Source organism: Mesocricetus auratus, unplaced genomic scaffold (assembly GCF_017639785.1).
Source record: "Mesocricetus auratus isolate SY011 unplaced genomic scaffold, BCM_Maur_2.0 Super-Scaffold_4256, whole genome shotgun sequence".
NCBI lineage: Eukaryota > Metazoa > Chordata > Mammalia > Rodentia > Cricetidae > Mesocricetus > Mesocricetus auratus.
The window spans coordinates 115461568-115489030 of record NW_024429182.1 but is presented as its reverse complement, the minus strand read 5'-3'; the positions used below and the strand labels follow the sequence as shown (position 1 = coordinate 115489030).

Sequence of the window (27463 nt, the reverse complement as noted above, 5' to 3'; positions counted from 1 at the left end):
ACCAGCACTGGGTAGAAGATTGTCAGTATTCAGGAACTGTGTCTGGATCTAAGAACTGGGGCCTGAGGACTCTCCGGCAAGGGCTCTAAAGGATTTCATTGTGTGTAACTTCACAAATAGGCACACCAGTTTGTTTCTGGGGGCTTTTGGACTACAGAGTAAAACCTTAAATTTAGGGGAAACTGGTCTGAGTGTAGTAGGGGAGGGAAACATCTGAATTTTGCTGGAGCAGGTTGAGCAGGTGCATTTGTTAGCAAACTCGGGGGCTGGGATGGGGGTATGTGTGGCTATACTAGAGAGGTTCTTACTAAGTCCACGCCCAACAGGTTCAGTGCAAAGTGCACACAGTTGCTGCTGGTAGGATGATAGGGAGGAGGATCTGAGTCCATAGCTTCTCGAACACGACGCTCCAGCTCCCCAGGGTTAATGCCACCACGTCTGCGAAGCACACGCCAGAGCCTTCTGGAGCGCAGCAGCGCGCGACGCCCCTGTTTGCACACCACACCTTCACAGTAACCCAGAAGTGTGTGTAGTCCACCATCGCTGGAGGTCCTGCCTGCAGTCACAGCAGGCCCAGTTCAAGTCAGAGCCAGCATTTCCTCCAACCCAAGCCCTACACCCAGGCTGCCCCTCCCCCTTTCAGAGACCTGGGCTTTCATCCCAGTTTTCACCTCACTGCAGCCCCCTCGGGACTGGACCAGTTTGTTTGCGCTCACCTTCAAAGTGTATGATCTCCCCGTGGCCGCAGTAAACACCCACATGGGCCCCAAACCACTGCGCCCTAGGAGACTGCAGCTTGAACAGGAAAAGGTCTCCAGGTTGAGGTTCATCTTTGTCTAACTCCACTTCTTGGAAATGATGACCCAAGATTGCCTCAGAGAAGAACTTGATGGTGCTGGATGCCCCTACCAGGGTCTAAGAGGAGAAATGTCTCAGATTGCAGGGTGTGTGCACAGGAGTAGCTGCAGCCTTCTGCTCATCACAAATCTTAGAGCTGGCTCCCTGTTGTTAAGGGACTCCAGGGGCCTGGCAACCATGGTTGCACCCTGTCCCGAGCCACCCTGAAGGACCCCATACTGTCCAGCAATTGGGACTTCCTCACCACCCCGGTTATCCTCTTATCCCCAAATCCTGCCACTCTTTTCTCCCCCTTCTCCTGGATCTCCTTCTGTATCTGTCTTCCCTCTTGTCATTCCTAATAGCAACACTGGATTCTGGGTGTCAGCAGGCACCTGGGTTGAGAAGATGACCTGAAGAAACAGGAAAACTTCAGTGAGATGTGGACCAGGGACCTCCTATGTACAATAACCTCAATAGCAAACAGGCATTCATTCACTCCTTGCTACAATTCTCAAGATAGGTATAGTATCCTTATTTTCAGGAGGAAATTGAGGAACATCCTGTATTGCATGTACTAAAGAAATACCATGGAATTTTTTTTCCTATAAGAAACTGAGAAATCAAGTTTAGTTTCTCATCTTTACTGGGAACAGAGGGCTCTGGAAATTTGAAAGCATGATTTCACTGCCCTGGTTATACCCTAGTTTTGGTTTCAGAGGTGAGAGAGAGGAGAGAGAGGGAGGGAGGGAGGGACTGACAGAGGGAGGGAGGAGACTATTGGGGCACTGCTAAAGGACATGGGATGGGTGACCCTTCATCCAAGCACTCTGAGCATCTTTGTGTCCTTGTGTCCTTTAGTCAGGAGTCATTCTCTCTAACGTCCACCAAATAGAAGAAGCACCTTACTCCAAGCTTCCCTCTCATTCCACGCCCACTGGGTCAAGCAGAAGTCACAGCTATGGAAGAGAGTGGACTGTCCCGGCCCCTGTTGAGACAGCTGGCACCCTGCCTGGGGAGGAGTCAAGATGAGCCAAGCACTTCTGCTCCATTTACCTGGGATCTGAGGCTCATCTGGGGAAAGAAAAACCAGTCATCACCACCGTCTACTTCACATGCCCCCCCCGCTCTGACTGCTTCAGCTGTCTCCCTCTTCTGACTGCTCACCATCTGTGTGTTTTGCATAAGTCTGCACTGCATGGCTGATTACAGGTTGAGAGACCTATGTCATCCCTCCATAGGAGACATCAAAAATTCCCTGCTCTCTCCACCTCAACTTGTTCATCTGTAAACTAGGGACAATAAGGTTGACCAGCTGGGCATCATCTGAACACTGTGAAGCACTGAGAACTCTTTGTGATAAGGACAAGGCCAGAGAGCAGGGTTTGTTTATCTGAGGTCTAGTTGGCTCCTGAACTTGCCCATTGGCCTGAGCATGCACATTTGAGCACCAAGCAGAGAGCTGGGGAGAATACCTCTTTCTCAGTTCAGAGGAGAAGAACAATGGGTCCCAAAGGCTGGTGGCCTCCCTCTGACCCCTGCCTCACTGATCAAAAGGAATCACTCAATTGGAAAGCCCAGACTCTCCCTAAAATTTCCCATGGGGGGAGGGGCAGTCTGGCTGCCATCAGCTTGGCCTTTCCCCCTTCAAACAGGGTTCCAGGTTCATGGCTGATGCTCCACCCATAACGAACTATAATGCTTATTGCCAAAACCTATATGAAGTCCACAATTAGCCCCAACAACAATGCCTTGTAGATCCTACTGCCATTCTCATTTGGAAGAAAGGCAAAATGGGGCTTAGGGAGGTTGTTAAGGTTACATCTAAAAAGCGGTAGAACCAGTGTTCAAACTGAGCTGATCTGACTGAACTAGTGTATGAGACTGCCTCTGGAATGCCGGGACCTCTTGAATGGTACATACAATTCTACCTCAGGCCCCACCCCCAGGAAGTATTGACCCCTGTTTTCTTCTTGACTAGAGAAGCAGCTACCCTAGCATTTAGCATTCATTCATTTAGTTACATTAAAAGACAAAAGAACAACACTCTGGAACCACCAGTACCTGGGAGGCAAGTTTCTCGATCCCATGGCCCAGGGGCTGACAACACTGCCCACCCTGTTGGGGATCCTGACTTGGAGACCTGAGCCCTTCTTTGTCTGATCCTGGCTATCAGAAACAGCAGTGGCAGGGAGTCCCTGTGACTGGCTTTGGGGTCACTGCTCCCAGCCAGGTACCTGCAGTTAAAACCTGGTCAGAGTGGAAGCCCACCTCTTCTGACCATCTCTCCCTTTCCAGGGGCTCCAGTCACTGTGACCCCACCCCAATCAGAGCCCATAATGTAAGTGGCTTACCTTGTAGTGACCACACTCCACTCCTTGAGAGACCTTAAGTCTTCTGTGATCAGAGGAAAGAGGGCTATTGGCCATGGATCTGGCAGATAAAAGAGACTAAACAGGAAATTCTGGGGCCAGATTATGAGCACCATTGTCCTAGCCAATCCGAATGAGGCAGCAGCACCTCTGTTATGACCCTGGGGGCAGACAGGAAACCAGAGCCTCAGGCCTGGGGTGCAGGTAAGGTAAATGGTGCCTCCTTCCCCTCTCCTAACCTTTCAACTTCTGATATCTGATTCCAAGATTGCCTGATCTCCTCAACACCTTTTCCTCTCTACACTGGCCTCAGGGTACTCAAGGCTGAGTCTCTGCCTTGGTCAGAGAACAAGAGCTAGCTTTCAATCCCCACGAATTTAGTGAGGTTTGCTTTGCACCCTCACACGCATATTCTGCAGGTTCAGGTGTAGTGTTCTGTAAGCACACATGGGGTCAAGGTGGTTGACGATATCCTTCATATCACCGCTGACTATATGAACCTCAGTTTTCTTTTTTACACCATTTTCTGTCAGTTCAGAATGATGGAAAGACTTCCTGCTATGTACAGGTGCAGAATTATCTCCCTCTCATTCTGTTAGATGTTGCTCTGTGGAGTTTGAGACTCTTATTATATATAGAAACATTTTATGATTGCTACATCTTTGGATGAACTGACATTTATTATGAATGTCCCCCTGTACCTGTGCTAATGCTTGAGCTGAAGTCTTTAGCTAACGTCTTCTTGCTAATTGCATCTGTGTCTTTTATCACTGGTTTGCTTTCCTTTCTCCCCATTGACCTATGTCTGCTGTGTCTTTACATTTACTTTTGATTTTGAGATGGGAGTCTCACTTGTTGCTCAGGCTGGTGTCAACTCTAGGTTCGGGTGATCAGCCTGGTGAGTATCTGAGACCCTGGACGCACACCATGTATCTGGCTTTATGTCACTATATTTAAAATACATTCATAATAGAATATAATTGGGTCTCCCCTTTAACTCCACAGATATTTAATGTGGTAACTGATATGGTTAAACTTTGGTCTACCATTATTTACCTGTTTTCCCCTTTCTGTCGTGTGTGTGTGTGTGTGTGTGTGTGTGTGTGTGTGTGATGTGTATGTGTGTGGTTTGAGGTGTGTGTGTGTGTGTGTGTGTGTGTGTGCACATTCTTTTGTTCTCCCTTCCCTGTCTCCTTTTGGCATATTTGAATATTTTTTATTATTCATTTTAAGATGGGTGTGGTAGCACACACCTGCAATCCCAGCACCCAGGATGCTGCAGTAGGAGGGTCTGAAAGTTTGAGAGCAGCCTGGGCTACATGGTAAGCTCCAGACTCACCTGGGTTACATAACCTGTGTCATATAGTGAGAACCTGATTCAAATAGACTCCATTTTAACTATCTTCTGTCATTTTGCTCCAGTTCTCTGTCTTATACATTACGTTTCTTTAGACTTTACAGTGTAACGAGTTTTCCAACTGGCCAGTTAGCTCCATCGGTCAGGGTATGGTGCTAATAATAACCACTTCACACAAGCTACTTCATTATAGAGCTTGGAACTGCACATCAATGGAGAAACCATCAGTGCTGCAGGTCTGGTACAGCCATCCCTGCCTGTCTTTTATGATATGTTTGTCATATATACACTGTGCACCCACAGGACAATTTTATTGATTTTTCTTTAAACTGTAGTATATTTTTAAGAGAATAAAATGCCCCTTACAGTTACATGCTTGAAGGTCTAAGTGTTTCTCTGATACTCTTTCCTTTAGACAGATGAAATTTCCTTCAGCGTTTCTGGTGGAGCAGCCAGCTGATGTGAACCATCTTAGTTTTATATGAAAGCAACATCTTTGTCTTTATTCATTCTATCACACACAGAGAATTGTGTTTTAGCATTCTTTTTTTAATCTTTGACATGACTCTCTGTGGATTTCACATCATGTATTCCGATCCCACCTTCTACCCTTGCAACCTCCCTCTCCTGATAACAAAAACAAAAAAAAATTTTTTCTTTGTTTGGTCTTTCCAGACAAGGTTTCTCTGTGTAGCTTTGTAGACCAGGCTGGCCTCCAACTCACAGAATTCCGCCTGCCTCTGCCTCCTGAGTGCTAGGATTAAAGGCATGCATGACTGGAAAACAAAATTTAAAAATAGAACAAAACAAACAAACTAAAACTAAAACACCAACACCAACACTAAAAGAACACAAATAAACAAAAATCCTGGCATGGAAGCTGTAGTGTGACCCAGTGAGCCGCACGCTATACCCCTTAGTCCATACTTCAGTGTAATGAGTTTGGTGTGAAGCCTCTGGCTTCTGCTATACCCTCAATACTGGGCCCTCTCTGGGCTCCTCTTGCGGATCCTATTGTTGCCTTGGGTCATGGAGGTCCCGTAGCTGTGGATCGGCAGGTCCAGCCCCTTCACATGCTCCAGCGGTGCACAGATGAGGTCCGTGTTTGGATGGACTACCTTGTAGTTCAGTTTCTGGGCCTGGGTGGTAACTGGATAGCCAGCCTGCCAGCTTTCCCTTATGGTCACCACCCAAGTGAGAGCTTGCCAGCACTTCCCTGGCTAGCTCACCTAATGTAGCCGACAGTAAGGAACTGGGCCAGTTCTCCTGCTCTCACACCCCAGGGTCCACCTCACTGGCACTCACACCACCATGGCCAGCTCTACGGTCAGTTCTGCCCACATGAGGCGCAGGGCCAGCTCCTCTGTTCTTATGGCCCCAAGGTCAGTCTCCTGCCTGTTGCAGGCAGCAAGGGGTGCAATTTCCCTTTCCCTTGCAGTCCCAGGGCATACCAGAGAGAGGCCAGAGGCAGCTCTCCTGCTCTCAAGCCTACAGGCCCAGCTCACCTGAGCCCCCACCAACTGGGTCAACTCTAGTGTGCTGCCCAGGGGAGGTGTGCCCACTCTCCCGTGTGCTGCAGCTGCTGAGGGGCAGGGCCAGCTCCCCCACCCTCGTGGCCCTGTGGAGAATTTCCTCCATGGCTCCTGGTGAGAAGTCAATGAAGTTGAGCTTCACAGCATGTGCTGTCCTTGGCTGCCTTCAGGCTTCTCCTTCCCTTTGCTCTCGGTGGTTTGATTTTGATGCATTTGGGGGTGCTGCCTTTGTGTTCACCTTGTGCCCATTCTATCAGTTCTAATGTGAAGTCTGTCTTTCACCTTTTCCTTTTATTCCCTCACATTTTCTGCTCCACTTTCTTCTCTTCTAAAACTCCAATTAATAATATCACCCTACGGGCTGGAGAGACGGCTCAATTGGTGAGAGCACTGGCTGCTCTTTCAGAGGATGGGGGAGAGGGGGAGGGGGAGGAGGAGGAGAGAGGGTGGGGAGATGTCCAGTTCCATCACCCTCATGACAGCTCACAACAGTTCCAGGGGATCTGACACCTTCACACCCATGCACATAAAATAAAGTTAAATAAATCAGAAAAAAATCACCCTAACACTATTCAATGAATCATTTCACTTGGAGCCAGATATGTTTTGGCATTTCTTTTATTTCATTTACCTTTTCTTACAACACCCCCACTTGCTACTAAAATAATTCTGAAGATTTTTTCATTTATTTTTAATTCTGGAATTTCTTGTTGTTACTGGAGTTTTTGTTTATTTTATTTTATTTGCATCAGCTTTTCATTATGTGCTCCTGGCCCACATGGAACCCAATATATACATCAGTCTGGCCTTAAACTATTTATTGCTAATCTTCTACCTAAAAATATAGAACAAGGAATATCAACATGTGAGAAGTATACCATGTCACATTTAAAAGCAAGCTCCTTAGATATAGATTTCCCAGGCAGAAATTCTAAATTAATGAAATGCTTCAAGTTCTGAAAGAAAATGACTTTCAAAATGACTTTCAAACCTTACACAAGAAGGTTTCCCTTTGGGAAGGAGAGTGAAAGACAAGCATAAACTCAGAAATTCATGGCATTGGTCAGCATTGATGAAGATGCTAAGGGAGTCCCTCACCCAGAAGAGCAAAAGAGAGCAATACAACCACAAGGACATTTTGTATTTCCATGTCTTTCCTGAGATTGTCCGATTTTCTGCTATTATTTCATTAAATAGATTTTCTGTATCTTTGACCTGTAGCTCTTTTTCTGCTGGTATGCCAATGAGGCAAATATTTGCCATTTGTGTTAGTTGTCATGCCCAAATTCTCAACCACAAAATCACCAAGAGGCCCATTTCGATACAAAAGCAAAGAGTCTTTTATTGTAATTGTTTAATGAAGAACGACCCCGAGAAACCATGAGGCAGGGATCTTATAGGGCAATGTAAGTGGAGTGTCTAGGGGTATGCAACAGTCTCAGGATTGGTGGGCTTCCAGGCTTGAACAACCTGCCCTGTGTTGATTGGTCAACTGGTTGTTATGGCCCATAGGCCCGACCAGGTTGGTTGCTATGCTCTGCACATCATTGTTGTACACTTTTCCATAAAGCACACTCAGAACTGTAAAGCCCTGCCCCACCAGCATCTGACCTCCTAGTGACCAGGACAGGAGTGGCAAGGTCAGATGAGCACATTTAAGCCAGTCATGGCTGCTAAAACAGAGGGCTGGTCCCTTTGTTAGTCAGTTTTCCATTACTGTAGCAGATGTTTAAAAGCGAAAGCTTTATTTGGGGTGTGTTTGAGAGCCCTTGGAACATGGTCCACATGCTGCTTCTTTGTTTGGGGGGCCAACAGTGAAGTTGTATATACAATGAAAGGGTATAGTGGGGGCAGAGTTGCTCACCTACTGTGGCCAAGAAGCTATGACAAGGAAAGAGAGAGGCCACGACAAAAGATAATCCTCAAAGATGTGTTCCCCTACCACACTGCCCAGGGACCTGCCTCCTCTAACTATGTCTTCCTTCTAAGACATCTATAAACTCCTTGGTGGATTGATACCCTGATAAGTTCAGCGTCCCTGGATCAGCCTTCTCTCTTTGGCCAGCTGCAGACCAGATATTCAGCACAGGAGTTTTCTAAGTGAACACTTCCTAGTCAGGCTCTAGTAATTTCTAAAGCTGCCCAGGGATCTCAAATGTCCTCTAGATTCTATCTAGGAATTTTGGGGTTTTTTGTTTTCTTTTTTGTCTAAACATATTATTTTGAAAGAAATAATTTGAAGCTCCACTGTTATTTCTTTACTTGCTCTAGTTTCTTGTTGAGGTTTCTCAGCTCATTTTTATTTTATTACTTATTTAATATTTGGTTTTTGAGACAGTGTTTCTCTGTGTAGTCCTGGCTGTCCTGGAACTCACTCTATAGACAAGGCTAGCCACAAGAGATCCATCAGAGATCCACCTGCCTCTGCCTCCCCAGTGCTGAGATTAGAGGTGTGTGCTACCCCTTCCAGCCTCAACTGATTTTTAAAAATCTGACTCACTAAGCTTTTCATTCCAAGTCTTCCGGGCTTTTTGTTTGTTTTTAAAATCTCTCTTTACTAAATCTCTTATGTATATTTTGAATTGCTTTCCTTAATCAATTAGACTGTTTATATTTATTTTCATAGACATTAAAAAATGCATTTGAATTCCTTATCATTCATTTTGGTATCTCTGTAATATGTTACTATAAAGTTATAAACTTCATTAAATGACTGCAATATTACTTACTCTTTCATACTTGTTGTGTATTTTTTGTTTGCTTGTTTGTTTGTTTTGAGACAGGGTTGCTCTATATTGTTTTGGAGGCTGTCCTGGAACTTGCTCTGTAAACCAGGCTGGTCTGGAACTCACAGAGATGCACCTGCCTCTGTTTCTCAAGTGCTGGGATTAAAGGTGGGTGCCACCAACGCCCGGGGTGTTTTTATGTTTAGATATGTATCTGTTTAGAGGACTGCTTTCCAAGTCTGTGGGAAAGTCTCCTTAGTCAGTGGTCTCTCTAGATGATGTGTCTTGGGGTACGTCTAGTGTCTCGATGACTTCTTCAGTTGCCATCAGTGGGCTTTAACACAATGTGTATTATATTACAACCCATTTTCTCTGTGAGTCTTGCAAGACTAGTGCCTTTCTGGCAATGCAAGTAGATGTGGGTAGGCATCAGAGCATGTGTGCCGCTCCCATAGTGGTCACAATAGAGTTGGGGATTTCCACTGACGCATGCTCCTGCCTCTATGACTCAAAAGCAGCTTTGATACTAGCTTACAAAACGTAGTGAATGGCTCAATACTTAATCCTCTGATGCTGGTGCCAATGTGTCACAGACATTGTTGCAGGCCAGGATTGCAGATTCCCCGTCTTGGCACTCATTCATGTCCAGTCTTCTCATCAATGTATGCTCCAACAAGGCATGGGTAAACCTCTGCTGAGGATGCTCATAGCTGTGGTGTTTGCAGCAGGTGGCCCCTTCAGGATCTAGACCAGTTCCTAGTTTCCAATTGGTGTCATACAGGGTAATTCCCCTATCTTTACCTGAAACCCTCTCCATCCCACCCCAATTCCCTTCTCATTCACCCTCTGTTCCAACAGCTCCCTCAGAGCCGACAGAATCCAGAGCAGGCCCTGAATGCATGCTCACCCGGCGATTGAAGGGCATGGTGGCTTCATTCTGGAGCACTATGTACTGCTCCTCAATGTAGAGAGGATGGGTCAGAGGGTTCTGAACCTCTCAATTTGGGGAAGGGGTGGTAGGTTGGGTGTGTGGGGAGAAACAGGTTGATTAAAGAGTTGGGAGGATTGAACTGTTGGGAGGAGAGTGGGCTCTGGCTGAGAGGGGAGGGGCTTGGGGTTCTAAGGACAGAGACAAAAACCTGAGAGGGCGTTAGGTCCCCTAAAGGAAAGACCAGACACTCTTCCTGGCCACTACCCCCAGGTCTTGCTTCCCTGCCTTTGGAGGAGGTGGAGTAGCTGTATCAGGAACTCCGGTGTCCTGTAACAGTTTCCTCTGAGATTGAAACATTCCTTCCTGTGGAGAAGCCCCATATATTCCAGAAGACTCTAAAACTAACCAGATTCACTAGACCCTTCCCTACAAGACAGAGGGAACCATACAAACTGAGAGTCTCTCTCAGTCTAAGAGAAGCCTCCACAGTCAGAGTAGCTAAGCTACAAAGTAGACTCTCAGCCAAGCTGCAAAGACAGACCAGCCCACCAGCCTGGGAGAAGCAGAAACTGCCCAGCTGCCTGGAAGAGGTGTAGACCAGAGTCACTTGGAAAGGACACTTCAACCTGTTGAGCTGCCTGCAGGCTGTGCAGTGTGCTCCAGGTTCCCAGCTTTTGTGAGCTGCCACCCATGCTGGGGTGTTGTGAGCCTTGGTGATGCAGCTGTCTTGAGTCTAGACAGACCACTGACTAAGAAGACTTTCCCATGGACTTGGAAAGTAGTCCTCTAAACAGATACATATCTCAACGTAGGCAGAGTGAAGGCAAACTTTTCTCTGTCTTTTTCTTGTAAAGGTATACCAAAGAAAATATATTTTAAATCAATAACTATAAGATGCCATCCTTTAAGTAATAAAGTAGGCAAAAGTGTAGAGTCCATTGACTGAATCACTTTATTAGCAGCTCCTAGATCTATTACCATTCTCCATTTTCCAGATTTCTATTAACAACAAATATAGGAGAATTTCAAAGGCTGGTTGGAGTATGCTGAGCATTTAGCTGCTCCTGTACCAGCTGTTCTAAAGCCTACAGTTTCTCTGTTGTTAAAGGTCATTGCACAAACCATACAGGTTTGTCTGTCAACCATTTTAAAGGCAGGACTGTTTGTGACTTTGGAAAATCAATAGCTACTGTGTCCTCTTTTTGTACAACCTGAATGGTCACTGCCTGCTCTTTATAATTTCTTCTAATATTTTTCCCAGAAATATATGGTTTTTTGTTTGCTTGTTTGTTTGTTTGTTCTTTTCAGAAGCATATGTTAATTCATGGTTTGTTTCTAAGACTGGAAGAATGTTAATCTGAGTACATCATTATTGTAACAAATCATGTCCCCTCATATTAATTGCTATGTGAGCCACATATGGCTTTAATTTTCCTCTCTGTCCCTCTGTCCCTATACACTTGACCCATCTCATGCTCTGTTTTACCTGGGATAACATTCCAATCCCTAAAAGCTGAATATTTACCTCCTGAAGAGGCCAGTTTGTATGCCAAGATTCTGGTGTTATTATTGTTACATCTGTACCTGTGTCTACAAGACCCTTAACCTCAACACCATTTTTAATTTTGGTCTTTGTTCATTTATAGAAGTTTGGCAAAGTATTTGCTTTACAATTTCTCCTGGATTTTTTGTTCTTTCTTTTATAGCTGTTCTTTTTTCTTTTCTTTTCTGTCTTTCTTTTTTTTTCTTTTTGCAACAGGCATTAGGTTTTTAATTGCTCTGGGAATGAGTTTCCTCCATAATGACAGAAGACATCTAAACTGAAATTTGCAGAGGAGCCAGTGAGAGCCCCCTCAATATGCTTACCAATGACAGAGGGTCACCTTCTCCATCCCATGTTGATCTACATTCACTGGTCCAGTGCCTGCCCTTGCTATGTCTTCTGCAGACTCCAGAAAGGAGGGGTGGTCTTTCTAAATTATGCTTAGAAAAAACATTGTTTCTAGGAACTCCCTGTTTACAATTCCTTGTTTACTGCAACTGAAACACCTGATATTTCGATTTTTCTTCAAACCTCTAGAAATCACGTCTCCTATCCAAGCTTCATCATGGTTATGAGATATTGACTGCATCTCAGATCAATTCCTCCATTGCTGATCTTGCATTTAGTGGCCTAATTACCTCTTCACATTGTGCATTAGCATTTTCAAAGCCAGAGGTCCAATTATTATTTGTCTAGCTTCTGAATTTGGTTTCATCCTATTTACTGCTGAAGTCAATCTTTGTAAAAAATCAGTGAAGGTTTCTTTTGGGCCCTGTGTAACATTATAATGGCTCAGTTTTCTTTCCTACTTCTCCAGTTCTGTCCCAAGCATTCAAAGATGCTTCATGACATAAGGCCAGGGTGTGGTCCTCATATAGAGATGGCCTTTGTACATCAGCATAATCTCCCACTCCAAGAAGTTGGTCTTGGGAGATTTCCATACCTCTAGTCTTACTTCACTGTTCAATGGTTTTAGCATCAACTTTCCACCAGGTCCTGCATTGGAATTGAGGACCAGGCCCTAAGACTGCTGTAACCAAGTCTCCCAAGTCTTGAGGGATAATTCTATTACAAGTTAACTATGAATTTAACATCTGCTTCACAAAAAGTGAATGCATGCCATGTAAGACTATCGCTTCCTTGACTTTTTTTAAGCTCACATTTCAACAGGAATTCTTTCAGCTCTTGCACAGCCTTGGGGATGTCTATCATTTGGCAGTTCCTGTAAGGTTACTGGATAAATTAAAGTTGGTTGTTTGAAAACATTAGGTTGTTCATCTATAACCTTATAATGCAATGCTGAAACTGGCTCCCTTTTAAATTCCTCTGTTTAGGATCTGTTTAATACATTTTTCTAAAACTTGTATCCTAGCTCTCACATTAACCAACTATTTTTTGGTAATAAAACCAATAATATTTATAACTGACATCACATAAATCAAATCAAAGTTAATTATCCCCTCATTTAATTGTTTCCTTTTCAAACCATCTAGCATATTATTATACAGAAACCTAACTTTCTCCATTGTAGTAGCGTTTCCATTTTTTTTAGTGTGGGAGGAAACTCTCTCTTTTAACTAATTCCTCCCTTTAAAAACTCCCAATTGTCTCACCAAATCTGCTGACAGTGCTGATTCAGATGGTGGTGCCCTGTGAAGTTGCCTGCTGTTGTACAGAATAGTAGAAGACCGAGTAGGTGTCAGGCAGGCACCCAGTGTGGCAGCAACTTGAGGAGGGGTCCAGGGAAAGCCCACAATTCACTGGGAGAGGGAACTTGCTGTCTGAAAAATGCACAGGAGGGATCCCAGGGAAGAAACCTGTGTGGCAGGAACTGCCTAAAACAGAGCTGGCTGGTGGTGAGGGCCTCACTCTGGCAGTGTATGTGCAGTTGGCTGCAGAGAGGCTGCAACAGAAAACATCCCAAACTTGCTCAGAGTCTTAGGGAAAAAAAGAGAGGAGAACCTAGCCAGTGAGGCAGTGACTGTGGCTAGACCCCTGTGCGGCTCCAACATGTGTGCCATTGGCTGCAAAGCCACAAGCAAGCAGATTTTTCATGAACTCGTGACCCAACGTTGGAAGACAGATGGAGCACAATCCTGATTACCCTTAATAATAGTAAAAACACAGAGTCAGATATTTTGGGGTGAAAGCTGAATGACCACAGAAGCAGAGCAGCCAACCGTTACAGTTCTTACCTCCACAAAATCCTCAGACTACAAAGGGGAAAGCTCCTGTCTCCTCCTGCTTTATATTCCTCTCTCCTCACAGCCATATCACTTCCTGTCTGTCTGTATAGACTTTCAGGCTTCTATGGTTAACTAATGGCTAGATTCAGCCTCTGATCTTCAGGCAAAGTTTATTTGTTAGAGTACGTGTGTGTGTGTGTACGTGTGTGTGTGTGTGTGTGTGTGTGTGTGTGTGTGTGTCCCAATACAGTTACCTTTAACTTTAAAAGCTGATGTATTTTCAGAGCAAGGTGACCAGACACTAATAAAAAATGACCCAGGTGATCCAGCCTCCTAAACAGCCTCCTCCCACAGAAGCACTCTCAAAGCACAAACTCCCAGACACACTTCACCTACACAACTATAAATATACACCACAAGAGACGACTTCACATGCCCCTTGCTATCCTACAGACATACACAACCCACACAGGCCACTTACAATCACACACCACAGACATATCTAATACACATACAACATAGACAAGCTTGGTCCCTCCAGGCTCATTCACTAAAATGGGGACTTCAAGATGGATGAGGGGATCCTCTGACCTGAGGCACACCCTGCTGGGGTGTGGGGTAGGAAGATGGCCTGCAGTGGACAGAGCAGGCTCAGGCTCCTTAACTCTGAGTGATCCCTAAGAGCTGGCTGCTTCACACCTGGGTGCCATTGCCACACCCAAAATGTCTCAGGTCCCCATCAAAAGCACACACCCCAGGGTGTTCCACCTACAAAACTGGTCATGCAGTTTAGACAGAAAGGAAGAATCAGAGCAGGCAGAATCATCTTCAAATGCCCACCACCCACACTGTGCCGTGGGATGAGGTGGCTTTGCCCCTTTCCCTCCTGGGGAGAGATGGCCCTCACCCCTCTTTTGTCCCCACTGCTCCCACTGTCTTCAGCTTCCCAAGAGGCAGGGAAGGGAGGGGTGCTTGCCAATGCCCTCAGGCCATGAAATATTCAGTTCCCAGTCAGATCTCTTTACCTGGCACTCATTCTGACCTGACCCCTGACCTACTCTGGACTAACAGACTCCCCTCATGGTGGCTAGAGTTCCCCTGTGTGTCAAACATGACACTGGGATCAGGCAAGTCCACCCACCCCTCAGTGGCCACTGGGCTCCCTCCCGAGGTCTACAAACCCAGAGACTGCTCAAACTGGGACTGTGTTTCTGTCCCCACACCTTATCCTGAGTCCACTCCAGTCAAGGTTGGAAGTGGGGAGGGGAGGAGAACAGTCTAGGTAGGACCTCAAGCCCTGAATGGTTTACAGTCTCCCTCCACTCAGAGCTTCCTCATCTCCCCTAATCACACTCTCAACCCTCAAGAGTCCTGTGACCTCTACCTGAAGCCCCTCAAGCCTGGACCCCGAGTGTGAGCCCAGAGCTCCTCTACCCAAGGAGCTGAATGGAGCTGCTGAGAGTAACAGCCACCCATTCCCTGACCTTCTCAGCTCTCTGGGGGCAGAAGACATTCTATACCTTAATGGCTGACTCTGGGTCTGGCCTTGGCCAACCTCAGGGCAAGGTCCTTCTACCGATGTTCCTGGGGTTGTGCCTTCCTCAGGAGCCTGCAGCCACCGAAGCTCCTCAGGCTTCAGGGCCTGGTACCAGGGTGGAGGCCCACCTTCAGGACCTAGCACAGGACTGGAAGCCTCCTCCTGAGCAGCCCCACTGGCCCCTGGCCTTACCACACTCCCTGGGAGTTGCAGGAATCGCTGCATCTTGCTGTATCAGGTCCAGCTCCAAGAGAGTACTGAGCTGGCCAGAGAGCTGGGACTGCTTGTCACTGCCCTCTGCCACCAGAAGGCCCGCCCTGAAACTCAGTAACTAGATACTGGCCAGGTGGGAGGCTCTGGTTTCCTTCTCAGTGCTCACAAGCAAAGCCACAGGAGTACAGATGGCTGGGGACAGGGACTGAGCATCCCAGTCTCTGGGCAGGTGAGGGGCCAAGGGAAGAATTTATTTTTCACTCCAACTGAACCCTACATTTTCTCAGAACAGTGTTTCTCTCCTTCCCAAGAAATCTCATAGCCCTGCTCACTCTGGCCCAGTCTCTTGGTTCTCATCAGTCCTCCCAAAGCCAGTTTGTGTAGTTAATCCTGACTGTCAGTTTGAGGGATATAGAATAATCTAAAAAACAAAATGCAAAAAAAAAAAAACCAAGGCTTGTATGCTTATCTGTGAGGGAATATTAGAGTGGTCTAAGAGAGGTTGGAAGAACCACCCTAAGTGTAAGTGGCAACGTCCCCTGATCTGGGAACCCTGACTGAATAAAAAGGAGAAAGTGGGAGTTGTAAAAATGGCTCGGTGGTTAAGACTTCTGGCTGGGGGCTGGAGAGATGACTCAGAGGTTAAGAGCACTGGCTGCTCTTCCAGAGGTCCTCAGTTCAATTCCCAGCAACCACATGATGGCTCACAACCATCTGTAATGAGATCTGGTGCCCTCTTCTGGCCTGCAGGCATACATGGAGTGCTGTATACATAATAAATAATAAAATCTCAAAAAGAGTTCTGACTGGGGCTGGAGCAATGGCTCAGAGTTTAAGAGCACTGGCTGGTCTTCCAGAGGTCCTTAGTTCAATTCCCAGCAGCCACATGATGGCTCATAAACATCTGCAATGAGATCTGGTGCCCTCTTCTGGCCTACAGGGATACATGCAGACAGGACACTGTATACATAATAAATAAATCTTAAAAAAAAAAAAAAGACTTCTGGCTGCTCTTTCAGAGGACCCAAGTTCAATTTGTAACACTCACATGGCAGGTCACAATTGTCTGCAATTCCAGTTGCAGCATATCAGACAACCTCTTCTGGGTTCCACAGGCACCAGGCATTTGAGTGGTTCACAGAGACCCATGCAAGCAAAACACCCATACACATAAAATAAAAATAATGCATTTAAAAAAAGAATTACAGCAGGAGAAGGAGAAATAGAGAGATATGGGGATGTCCTTCTGTATGCTGTGGATATATGCTTCTCTTATTGGTTGATGAATAAAGCTGTTTTGCTCAATGGACAGGTAAAGTGTAGCCAGGCAGGAAGTATAGGTGGGGCTAACAGACTAGGAGAATTATGGGAAGAGGAACTCAGAGAGTGAGATGCCATGTAGCTGCTGAGGAAACAAGAGATTTGGGCATTCTCTGGTAAGCCAAGACCACATGGAGATACATAGATTAACATAAATGGGTTAATAATTAAGAGAGAGCTAGCCAACAAGAAGCCTGAGCCATCAGCCAAACATTTTATAATTAATATTAGCCTCTGTGTGTTTATTTGGAAGTAAACAGCCACAGAAACTTCCCTCTCTGAGACAGAGAGATAGAGTGTGTGTGTCAGAGAGAGACAGAGAGACAGAGAGAGGGAAGGAGAGAGGGAGGGAGGAAGGAGGAGAGAGACAGAGACAGAGAGAACATGAGGCCCCAGCATTCTTCTTGACTTCATGACCTTGGCGTTAATCTATGAGCTAAAATAAACCCTTGCTTAAATTGCTTGTCAGATATTTGATCAAAAAAATATATTCCATTTGTCCATTTGTCTCCCCTAGTCTGGGTCAGGACAGCTCAAACACTTTCTACTGAGCACCTCTTTACACTTGACCAGTTTTTATAGAACCGCTGTATGCAGGTATATAAAACAGTCATACAAACCAAGCATTTACTGGCAATAAATCCAAAAGAAATTTACCTTAAAACAATGCCTTGGGGCTGGAGACATGACTCAGCACAAAAGACTAGAGTTCAGATCCCAGCAATCATGTAAAAGCCTGATTTGGTCCTGTTCACATCTATACCTCAGCACTGACAGGGATGGGGAGAACAGAATCTCCGGGGCCATGGCTGGCTGCCAGCCTAGATGAAATCTGTGAGAGACCCTGCATCAAAGAAACAAGGCACAGAGTGACAAAGAAGGGTATCTTCCTGTAGTTTGCTGGCATGTCCACCCACACATATGTGTGCACATACACCACACACATACACTTCATACACATACATACACACATCATATATGCATATAAAATCATGAGATAACAAGACCACTCATTTACTACACATGATTTTATCACTAGGATTAAAGTAAAGTTGAATAGTAATAGGCATGCACATGTTTGTGTAACAACAATGACAAGAGACACTAATTTTTTTTTTTTTTTTGGTTTTTCGAGACAGGGTTTCTCTGTAGCTTTGGAGGCTGTCCCGGAACTCACTTTGTAGACCAGGCTGGCCTCGAACTCACAGAGATCCGCCTGCCTCTGCCTCCCGAGTGCTGGGATTAAAGGCGTGTGCCACCAACGCCCGGCGAGACACTAATTTAATACATACAGAAGAGTAATGATAGGACAATATGAAAATTCTTGTTTTATGATTAAGCCATTATATGTCTGTAAGATTTTGTATGTACAGTTGAAAGTGCTGTGGTTCACGGCATGTCAGTCTCCAGGGATAGTCTCCAGTGTGCACCAAGGTGTGTCAGGCAGTGTCAATGTCTGGCCTGATCAGATCACACTTGTGGAGTGTGAATGTTATATGTTTAGAATCACAGCTGCAGTAAAGTCACAGCAGGCAGCTTTGCCCCAGGCCATCCCAGACAGTCAGCTCCAGCTAACATCTCCTTCCCTCATCTCTTTCTCAACACAGGTCTCTTTCTTTCTTTAAAAAAGATCTATTTATTTTTCATTTCATGTGTTTCGCCTGCATGCATGCATGGACATCATGTGCATGTTTGCTTGGTGTCCAAGGTCAGGAGTGGCCATCAGACCCCCTGGATGTGGAGCTGTAGGGAGTCAGGAGCCAACATGCGGGCACTGGGAATGGAACCTGGGTCCTCTGAAAGAGCATCAGGTGCTTTTAACCAGCGAGCCACCTCTCCAGCCCCGACCCACATCCCTTTCACTCTCTTCAGTCCAGCCTGGGACCCTTCCAATACAGTACTTGCTTAGAACCCTCATTCGTTCTAGTGACTTCCAGGATTCTAGCCACACTGTGCTGACATCAGAAGGACCTACATTTGCTCTCCCCATCCTCTGGAATGTAGGAAATGGAAATGAAATATGCTTATCTGTTGGTTTGTTTGTTTGTTTGTAGTCTGGCCTTCTTAGAACATACTGTGTAGACCAGGCTGGTCTTGAACTCAAAGCGGCCTGGCTTCCTCTACCTCCTGAGTGCTGGGGTTAAGGTGAGCACCATTGCCCCCACCTTTACCATCTTTTCTACCAATGGGACTTCTTACTAAAATGTTAGCATCCACACAGACTTCATCCCTTTTGTCTCAGGTTTTCTCTTCTCAGCAGAGGCCTGCAGCCCTGGGAGCTGTGACTTCTCACAGGCTCATAGCCTAACCTTTGTCTAAGTTCAAGGTGTGTGCTCCATGCTGCATCCTGAGCTGTGGTGGCACAAGCCTTTAATCCCTGCACTTGGCAGGCAGAGGCAGGCAGATCTCTGTGAGTTTAAGGACAGCCTGATCTACAGAGTGAGTTCCAGGACAGCCAGGGCTTCACAGAAAGCCAGTCTCAAACAACAACAGCAACAAGAAACAAAACAAAACAACAATCCTCCCCCCAAAAAACATTCGCCCTGTTCTCAAATCTTACACTTTGCTTCTCAGTTGCACTGCTTCTAAGGGTTTACTGTTAGCAGCCAACTAAGCATGTGAGGCCTAGCACAGACCATCCAGGGTGAGGAACCGTGATAAAATCCAGGGCACTCCACTGGGTGTGCGTGCCTGCTTGAATCCCTTCTGCAGAAGTAAAATGCCTGTCCCTAGTGCTTGGGTTGTGTGGTCATTTCCCTTCCCTGAGACCCCAGACCCATTTCTAATATGTGAGTACTTTCCTCCCTGAAATGGAAGACGCCTCACAGTCCCCTCCTGACCCTAAAGGCCGACTTGTCACTGCTTCAGTCTTGCTCCCCGTTCGAGCAATCTGTGCTCTCCTGTTCAGGGCTGTATTGTGTGAGCGGCAGGTCTACGCTGTAGGCCTTTAATAAATGACTGCTATTGAATTTATGAACAAATAAATGTCAAAGGCAAAGGGCTGAACCATAGTCCAGTCAAGTAGGACTGAATCACAGGGCAATGGGGTGGGGTTGGAACAGGAGTGAGAATGAAGAGGGAGATGCAGGAATGAATTTGTAGGAGGAGACATCTCAATTGATATCCTGGGCCAGCTTCCTGGAGTGGCCCAGACTCAAACTGCAGATCACGAACTCAGAGGCCTCCCATGGTATTGAGTTTGGGTTTATTATTATTATTATTATTATTATTATTATTATTATTATTATTATCATCATCATCATCATCATCATCATTATCATCATTCATTCATTCATTATTTATTTATTTATTTAGCTTCTCCTTGAGTCAACTTCCCAGCTAATAAGAGGCTGCAAACATCTTGCCAGCAGCTGTTCTGTGAGAACCCTGCCTGGCTGGCCCCTTACTCTGCAGCCTTGGGTTCCCTTGGTTGCCTAAGGCAAGGTGACCAGGCTGAGGGAGCCCTGAGGAGGGCACTAGCTGGTCCCAAGCCTGAATGCCTCAGCCTCCCAGGCGCTGTCCATGGTACTTTTGCTTCAGTCAAGTCTAGGCTTGCTAGTGCCCAGCATACAGTGAAAGAGATACAGCAGCTCTCTGGGTCGTGCCCATATTCCTGCTTCCCAGGGCCGGCCGAGTCACCCCCATCATCTTCTGTGTAGGCAGGTGTGGCTGACATGGGTCTACGCTGTGGGGTGGCTGAGCTGGACGAGGGCCAAGGCAAGGGGATTCTGAAAGGCACCAGAACCACCCAGGGGCTGAAGGAGTTGGGGTGTGGGGACACTGGGAGGAGGAACAGCACCTGCCCAGCCCCAGTCACTCAGAACCCCCACCCCCAACAGCCATGCCTCTGTACTTAAAGCAAATGCAAGCATGTACAGGTCTGAAAGTTAACCAGACTTTTGGACTGATGACAGTACAACCTTCCAAACCTCCTGTCACCACTCCATCAACTGACATCTAGGGATCCTCCAACCTACTCAGTGAAGGAAGGGGAGTATGCTGAAAGAAGGCATCGGTTGGAACACCTTGGAGATGAAGGGATGATACCTTTTCAACCTGCGGTTCATACAACCTAAATCCTTCTGGGTAACCTGCCTACTAAGGGGGAAGATTAGCAGTTTCCTACAAGAAGAGGAATTTAAGAGCAGGCTGACCCAGGACCCAAGCACTAACTGCATTCTGGAGCACAGCAGTTCCAGGTGGAGCAGAGAGAACATCTAACATCCTAATTTAGTTTTCCAAAACACTTTAATGATCCCTACTGAAGCCTCTTCTGGCCCACTAGGGAGGGCTCATGGTCACATCAATCCCTGGTAAAGTCCAAGTCCATTGACATCTAGGAGGGAAGGGAGAAGTAACACAGACTTAGTCTGATGTAGTCTCCAGGTCTCCAGAGCGTTGTGATTCCTGGAGCTTTGCTCCCAAGACCCAAAGGAGGGAGGGAGGGAGAGAGGGAAGCAAGAAAGGGAAGTAGTAGGTCTGGATGGAAAGATAACCCTAAACTGGGCTATGTATGGGTTATTACATCTCTTTGGGCTAGAGTTTTGGGCATGGGGTTGAGTGGTTGGAAACTCCTGGTGAGGCTTGAAGAGTAGAAGAGTTCCCAAGGGCTGTCTTGAAGTGTAGACCTAGGATCCTCAAGTCTCCAATCAGAACTGGTGGGCTGGTTGGAAACGGGTGGAACTCAGAAAGGTGGACTTTGGGTCAACAGAAAGTGAAGGGGTCAGGTAGGCCTGAGCATGGCAAAAAGGAGGCTCTGGTGGGTCTTGCCCTCCCCCATTCCCTGGCTTTGCCAACTGTTAGATTATAGCCACCAAGGTCTATTCCCTTATTTGACAACAGCCTCCTCCTGAGGCTGACCACCAAGGTCTACATACTAAAGTATTGAAGTCCAGCAATCAAAAACCCCCTTTTGTCTACCCTGATTAACATGTCCAAACACAACAAACCAACTCACCCTAACGGGGCAGGGTGTCTTTTTCCTTTATAAACTGCCATTTGCCATGAGCCACATCTGCCTGCACTTTCTCCAGAGACAGTCAGTCCTTTGTCCCTCTGGAAAAATCTCTCTTCCCCTTCTCCCTTGGCCCTTTCCTCCCCTCTCCCTATCTTCTGTCCCCGGCCTCTGTCTCCCTGGGGGAAACAAGTCTCTTGGGGCTGAGAACTTGGCCTTGGTGTGTCCTTTCAGAAAGGTCTCCTGAAGGAGGAAGAATGATGGGGTTGGACCAGCACTGGGTAGAAGATTGTCAGTATTCAGGAACTGTGTCTGGATCTAAGAACTGGGGCCTGAGGACTCTCCGGCAAGGGCTCTAAAGGGTTTCATAGTGTGTAACTTCACAAATAGGCACACCAGTTTGTTTCTGGGGGCTTTTGGACTACAGAGTAAAACCTTAAATTTAGGGGAAACTGGTCTGAGTGTAGTAGGGGAGGGGAACATCTGAATTTTGCTGGGGCAGGTGCATTTGTTAGCAAACTCAGGGGCTGGGATGGGGGTACATGTGGCTAGGCAGGCAGTGCTTACTTAGTCCATGCTTAACAGGTCCAGCGCAAAGTGCACGCAGTTGCTGCTTCTGGGATGGTAGCGAGGAGGATCGCTGCTCATAGCTCTTTGCACACTGTGCCCCAGAACTCCAGGGTCAACACCACTACATTTGCGAAACACATGCAAGAGCTGTCCTCCGTAGCGCTTCATGTCACTGAGGGACTGTTTGCTTACAACACCACTTCTGGAGGTACTGCCTGTGGGGATAGCAGGCACAGTGCAAATCAGAGATAGCATTTCCTCAAACTGAAGTCCCATACCGGTCTGTGCCTCCCCCTTCAGAGAGTTTTCATCCCAGCCCACCCCCTCATGACTGGACAAATTTGGTTTTTGCTCACCCTCAAAGTGTATGATCTCTCCATGGCCGCAATAAACACCCACATGGGCTCCGCACCTCTCCGCCCTAGAAGACTGCAACTGGAACATGTAGAGGTCTCCAGGCTGAGGATCGCCTTGGTCTAACTTCACCTCCTGGAAGTGTGGTCTCATGGACTCCTCAGGGAAGAACTTAAAGGTGCAGGATGATCCTACCAAGGTCTAAGAGGAGAAATGTCTCAGACTGTAGGTTGTATGCACAGGCATAGCTGGGTCATTCTGCTTATCACGGATGTTAAACCTGGCTTGGGGTGGACCCTACGCAGAAGATCATTCCTGCATCACAGCTGCCTCCCTGCACTTACACTCCAGAGGCCTGAAAACCAGAGATGCACCCTGCCCTGAGCCACCCTAAGGAACACATACTGTCCAGCAACTGGGAGTTACCTGTCACCCACCGTTACCCACTTATCCCCAAATCCTGCCACTCTTTTATCATCCCTCTCCCAGCCCCTGGATCTCCTTGCTACAGTACACAGGCCAATCTGTGAATCTATGTGCACCACATGACCATCATGAGTCCCATGTACTAAAGAGGTTCCATGGCTTGTGTCCCATGTCCCCTCCCCACATAAGGAACTGAGTAATTCAGTTTAGTTTCTCAGCACTCAGGATACAGAGACAGGCAGATCTCTGTGAGTTCAAGACCAGCCTGGTCTACAAGAGCGAGTTCCAGGATAGCCTCCACAGCCACAGAGAAACTCCGTCTCGAAAAACAAAAAATAAACAAACAAAAGACCTCAGGGGCTAGGACGTGGATTTGTGTGGCTAGGCGAGCAGTGCTTACTGAGTCCATGCCCAACAGGCCCAGCGCGAAGTGCACGCAGTTGCTTCTAATAGGATGGTAGCGAGGAGGATCGCTGCTCATAGCTCTTTGCACATGTTGCTCCAGCACCTTAGGGTCAATGCCATCGAGTTTGCGAAGTACACGCAGGAGCCTTCGGGAGCGCCTCATCGCATAGAGGCCCTCTTTGTGCACCATACCGTCGCAATATTGCACGAGCATTTGTAGTCTGCCACCTCTGGAGGTCCTGCCTGCATGGATAGCGGACCCAGGGAAAATCAGAGCCAGCATTTCCTCAAACTGAAGTCTCTCACCTGGGCAGCCGCTCCTTTCGGAGACCTATGCTTTCATCCCGGTCCAGCCCCCTCATCACTGGACAAGTTTGTTTTCGCTCACCCTCAAAGTGTATGATCTCTCCATGGCCGCAGTAAACACCCACATGGGCCCCGAACCACTGCGCCCTAGAAGACCGCAACTGGAACACGTAGAGGTCTCCAGGCTGAGGATCGCCTTGGTCTAACTCCACCTCCTGGAAGTGCTGCCTCAGGAATTTCTCAGAGAAGAAGAACGCAAATGTGCTGGATGCTCCTGACAGGCTCTGAGAGGAGAAATATCTCAGACTGCAGGTTGTGTGCACAGGCCTAGCTGGGTCAGACCTGGTTTGGGTTGAGGTCCTAGGCTGGTGGTCTTCACTGCTTTACGCCTGCCTCCCTATCCTTAAGACACTCCAGAGGCCTGAAAACCACAGAGGCACCCTTCCCTGAGCCTCCCTAAGGACTGTATACTGTCCAGCAATTGGGAGTTCCCTGATACCCACCCTTATCCCCACTAATCCCAAATCCTGCCACTCTTCTCTCCTCCCTCTCCCAGCTCCTGGGTCTCCTTCCTTCTGTGTGTTCCCTCTTGTCATTCCTACAGGCAACACCGGGTTCTGGGTGTCAGCAGGCACCTAGGTTGAGAGGTGGACCTTAAGAAACAGGAAAACTTCAGTGAGGTCTGGGCCAGGGTAGATACCTGCCATGTACAATAACCTCAAGAGCAAACATGCATTCATCAACTCCTTGCTACAATCCCAAGATAGGATAGTATCCTTATTTTCATGAGGAAATTGAGGAATGTCAAATCTTGCTAGAATAAGCACGTTAATCTGTGTTAACCATGTGACCATCATGAGTCCCATGTACTAAAGAAATAACATGGCTTGTTTTTTTTTTCTTTTTTCTTTTTCTATAGGAACTGAGTAATTCAGTTTAGTTTCTCATCGTTACTGGGAACAGAGAGTAGTGATGTATTAAAGCTTGCTTGAGGATTCAGAGAGCAAAGGCAGCCATACACCATAGAAGCCAGGCCCACACCTTTAATCCAAGTAGTCATAAACTAGGAGGTGGCGGTACACACCTTTAATCCTAGGACTCAGGATTAAGAGGTGGACAGATCTCTGTGAGTTCAAGGCTACCCAGATCTACGCAAGATTGGTCCAATTCTAAAGAGAACCAGCTCACACAACGAAGATCTCAGTACCTGGGATCACATGCCTTTAATCCCAGCATTAGGGAGGTACATAAGAGAGGAGCAGGGTCTTAGTATCAGGCATTCATTCTCCAGCCACATTTAGGATAAGAAGACATTCAGTCTCAGTATTCTCCAGCCACGCTGAGGAGAGGCACTTCCAGCCTGAGGTAGCTGTAAGAGCTAGTGACTGGCTACTTTGCTTTCCTGATTTTCATCTTGAAGCTTGAGCCCCAATATCATTCTCTGGGTCTTTCATTTATTTGAACAACAACAGAGGGCTCTGGGAACTTGGAAGGATGATCTCACTGCCATGGTTATATGTGAGCTTTGGTTTCAGAGGGCATGGGGGGATATTGGGGCACTGTTAAAAGGACTGGCAGCAACAAATGACCCTTTACCCCAGCACTCTGTGCACCTTTGTGTCCTGTGCTATTCCGTCAGGAGTCATTCTCTCTAATGTCCACTAAATAGAAAAAGCACCTTACTCCAAGATTCCCTCTCATTCCATACCCACTGGGTCAAGCAGAAGTCACAGCTATGGAACTGTCCTGGCCCCTGTTGAGACAGCTGGCACCCTGCCTGCAGAGGAGACAAGATGAGCCAAGGATGTCTGCTCCATTTACCTGGGATGAGCAGCTCATCTAGGGAGAGAAAAACCAGTCATCACCACCGTCTACTTCACATGCCCCCCCCCCTGCTCTGACTGCTTCAGCTGTCTCCCTCTTCTGACTGCTCACCATCTGTGTGTTTTGCATAAGTCTGCACTGGATGGCTGATTACAGGTTGAGAGATATATGTCACCTCTCCATAGGAGACATCAAAAATTCCCTTCTCTCTCCACCTCAACTTCCTCATCTGTAAACTGGGGACAATAAGGTTGGCCAGCTGGGCATCACCTGACCATTGTGAAGCACTGAGAACTCTTTGCGATAAGGACAAGGCCAGAGAGCAGGGTTTGTTTATCTGAGGTGTAGTTGGCTCCTGAACTTGCCCATTGACAGGAGCATGCACATTTGAGCACCAAGCAGAGAGCTGGGGAGAATACCTCTTTCTCAGTTCAGAGGAGAAGAACAATGGGTCCCAAAGGCTGGTGGCCTCCCTCTGACCCCTGCCTCACTGATCAAAAGGAATCACTCAATTGGAAAGCCCAGACTCTCCCTAAAATTTCCCATGGGGGGAGGGGCAGTCTGGCTGCCATCAGCTTGGCCTTTGCCCCTCAAATGGGGTTCCAGGTTCATGGCTGATGCTCCACCCATAACGAACTATAATGCTTATTGCCAAAACCTATATGAAGTCCACAATTAGCCCCAACAACAATGCCTTGTAGATCCTACTGGCATTCTCATTTGGAAGAAAGGCAAAATGGGGCTTGGGGAGGTTGTTAAAGTTACATCTAAAAAGTGGTAGAATCAGTGTTCAAACTGAGCTGATCTGACTGAACTAGTGTATGGGACTGCCTCTGGAATGCCAGGACCTCTTGAATGGTACATACAATTCTACCTCAGGCCCCACCCCCAGGAAGTATTGACCCCTGTTTTCTTCTTGACTAGAGAAGCAGCTACCCTAGCATTTAGCATTCATTCATTTAGTTACATTAAAAGACAAAAGAACAACACTCTGGAACCACCAGTACCTGGGAGGCAAGTTTCTCAATCCCATGGCCCAGGGGCTGACAACACTGCCCACCCTGTTGGGGATCCTGACTTGGAGACCTGAGCCCTTCTTTCTCTGACCCTGGCTATCAGAAACAGAGCAGTGGCAGGGAGTCCCTGTGACTGGCTTTGGGGTCACTGGTCCCAGCCAGGTACCTGCAGTTAAAACCTGGTCAGAGTGGAAGCCCACCTCTTCTGACCATCTCTCCCTTTCCAGAGGCTCCAGTCACTGTGACCCCACCCCAATCAGAAATCAGAGCCCATAATGTAAGCGGCTTACCTTGTAGTGAAGATCCCAGGAATATAAAATTGTAAGCCTAGAGAGTTGAGATCTGACAATGGCTTTTTTCCTTATAGCCAGCAGCGTCATCAGTGGTCAAAGGTTAACTAAGCCTTACAACTCCCATGGACCAAGGTTAACCTGTAATAGTTGCTTTATGACTCTCCCATCCTCCCATGTCCTGAACTTCAGCTACTGCCCCTATGCAGCCTTCCACTTCACATTGTCCTGTATCCTTCCCAGGAAGGGAAGAGCAGCTGTGTCAGGATAGCTGCAGGCTTCTGCAAGTACCTTAAGCCAACACCATAAGAAGAAATTGTAAATCTTAAAATGTGAACATGACTCGGAAGGGACCCTCACCCAGCCCCTGCCTTGGCAGCCATGGCAGGCTGCAGAAAAGACCCAGCAAGACAAAGGCCCCTGACTCAGGAGCTAGTGCTCAGCTCCTGACCTTGCCAGGCCTTGCCCTCCATGAGTCAAGGAACCAATCAGAAGTTAGCAAGTGGGTTCTGGATGTGGTTTATGATAACAGAGGGATACAGAGGTAGCAACTACCCTGGGAGGGCCTCTAGGCATAGCAACCTTGCTGCAACTGACCAATCAACAACTGGACAGGTTGCCCCAGCTCAGAGCCATGCACCAATCTTGAGACTGTTGCTATGCAAATAACGGACCCCCCAGACACTCCCCTTGCTCTCCCCCAATATCTTCCCTGCCCCATTGCTGCTTGAGGTCCCTCCTATTCCTCCTGCTTTGTGGAATGG

General features: G+C 47.0%; 1 protein-coding gene across 3 annotated transcripts; it reads right to left on the bottom strand.

Moving 5' to 3' along the window:
* Nucleotides 1–20783: 20783 nt before the first annotated feature.
* LOC101828386 lies at nt 20784–26810 on the bottom strand. Of its 3 annotated transcripts, none has more exons than XM_040729373.1 (7): nt 26700–26810; nt 25391–25408; nt 23652–23853; nt 23259–23506; nt 22435–22633; nt 22076–22293; nt 20784–20890 (listed from the first exon to the last, which is right to left on the bottom strand). In XM_040729373.1, the coding sequence occupies exons 1-6, from the start codon at nt 26787–26789 to the stop codon at nt 22076–22078; spliced, it is 975 nt and encodes a 324-aa protein (XP_040585307.1). In that variant the 5' UTR covers nt 26790–26810; the 3' UTR covers nt 20784–20890. The 3 variants fall into 3 exon arrangements, with proteins under 3 accessions (XP_040585307.1, XP_040585303.1, XP_040585313.1); XM_040729369.1 differs by lacking the exon at nt 25391–25408 and adding an exon at nt 25278–25346 and having other exon boundaries at nt 26700–26804; XM_040729379.1 differs by lacking the exon at nt 25391–25408 and having other exon boundaries at nt 26700–26804.
* Nucleotides 26811–27463: the final 653 nt, after the last annotated feature.

Bases quoted from the DNA above. Each gene is read 5' to 3' on its own strand.
- LOC101828386 (XM_040729369.1), bottom strand. From the start codon at position 26,789: ATGACGCTGCTGGCTATAAGGAAAAAAGCCATTGTCAGATCTCAACTC. The intron at 22,634-23,258 runs GTAAGCACTGCT...TTCTCCTCTTAG, and splicing joins GCCTGTTGGGCATGGACTCA to ACCTTGGTAGGATCATCCTG. The intron at 22,294-22,434 runs GTGAGCAAAAAC...CTATCCCCACAG, and splicing joins AGAGATCATACACTTTGAGG to GCAGTACCTCCAGAAGTGGT.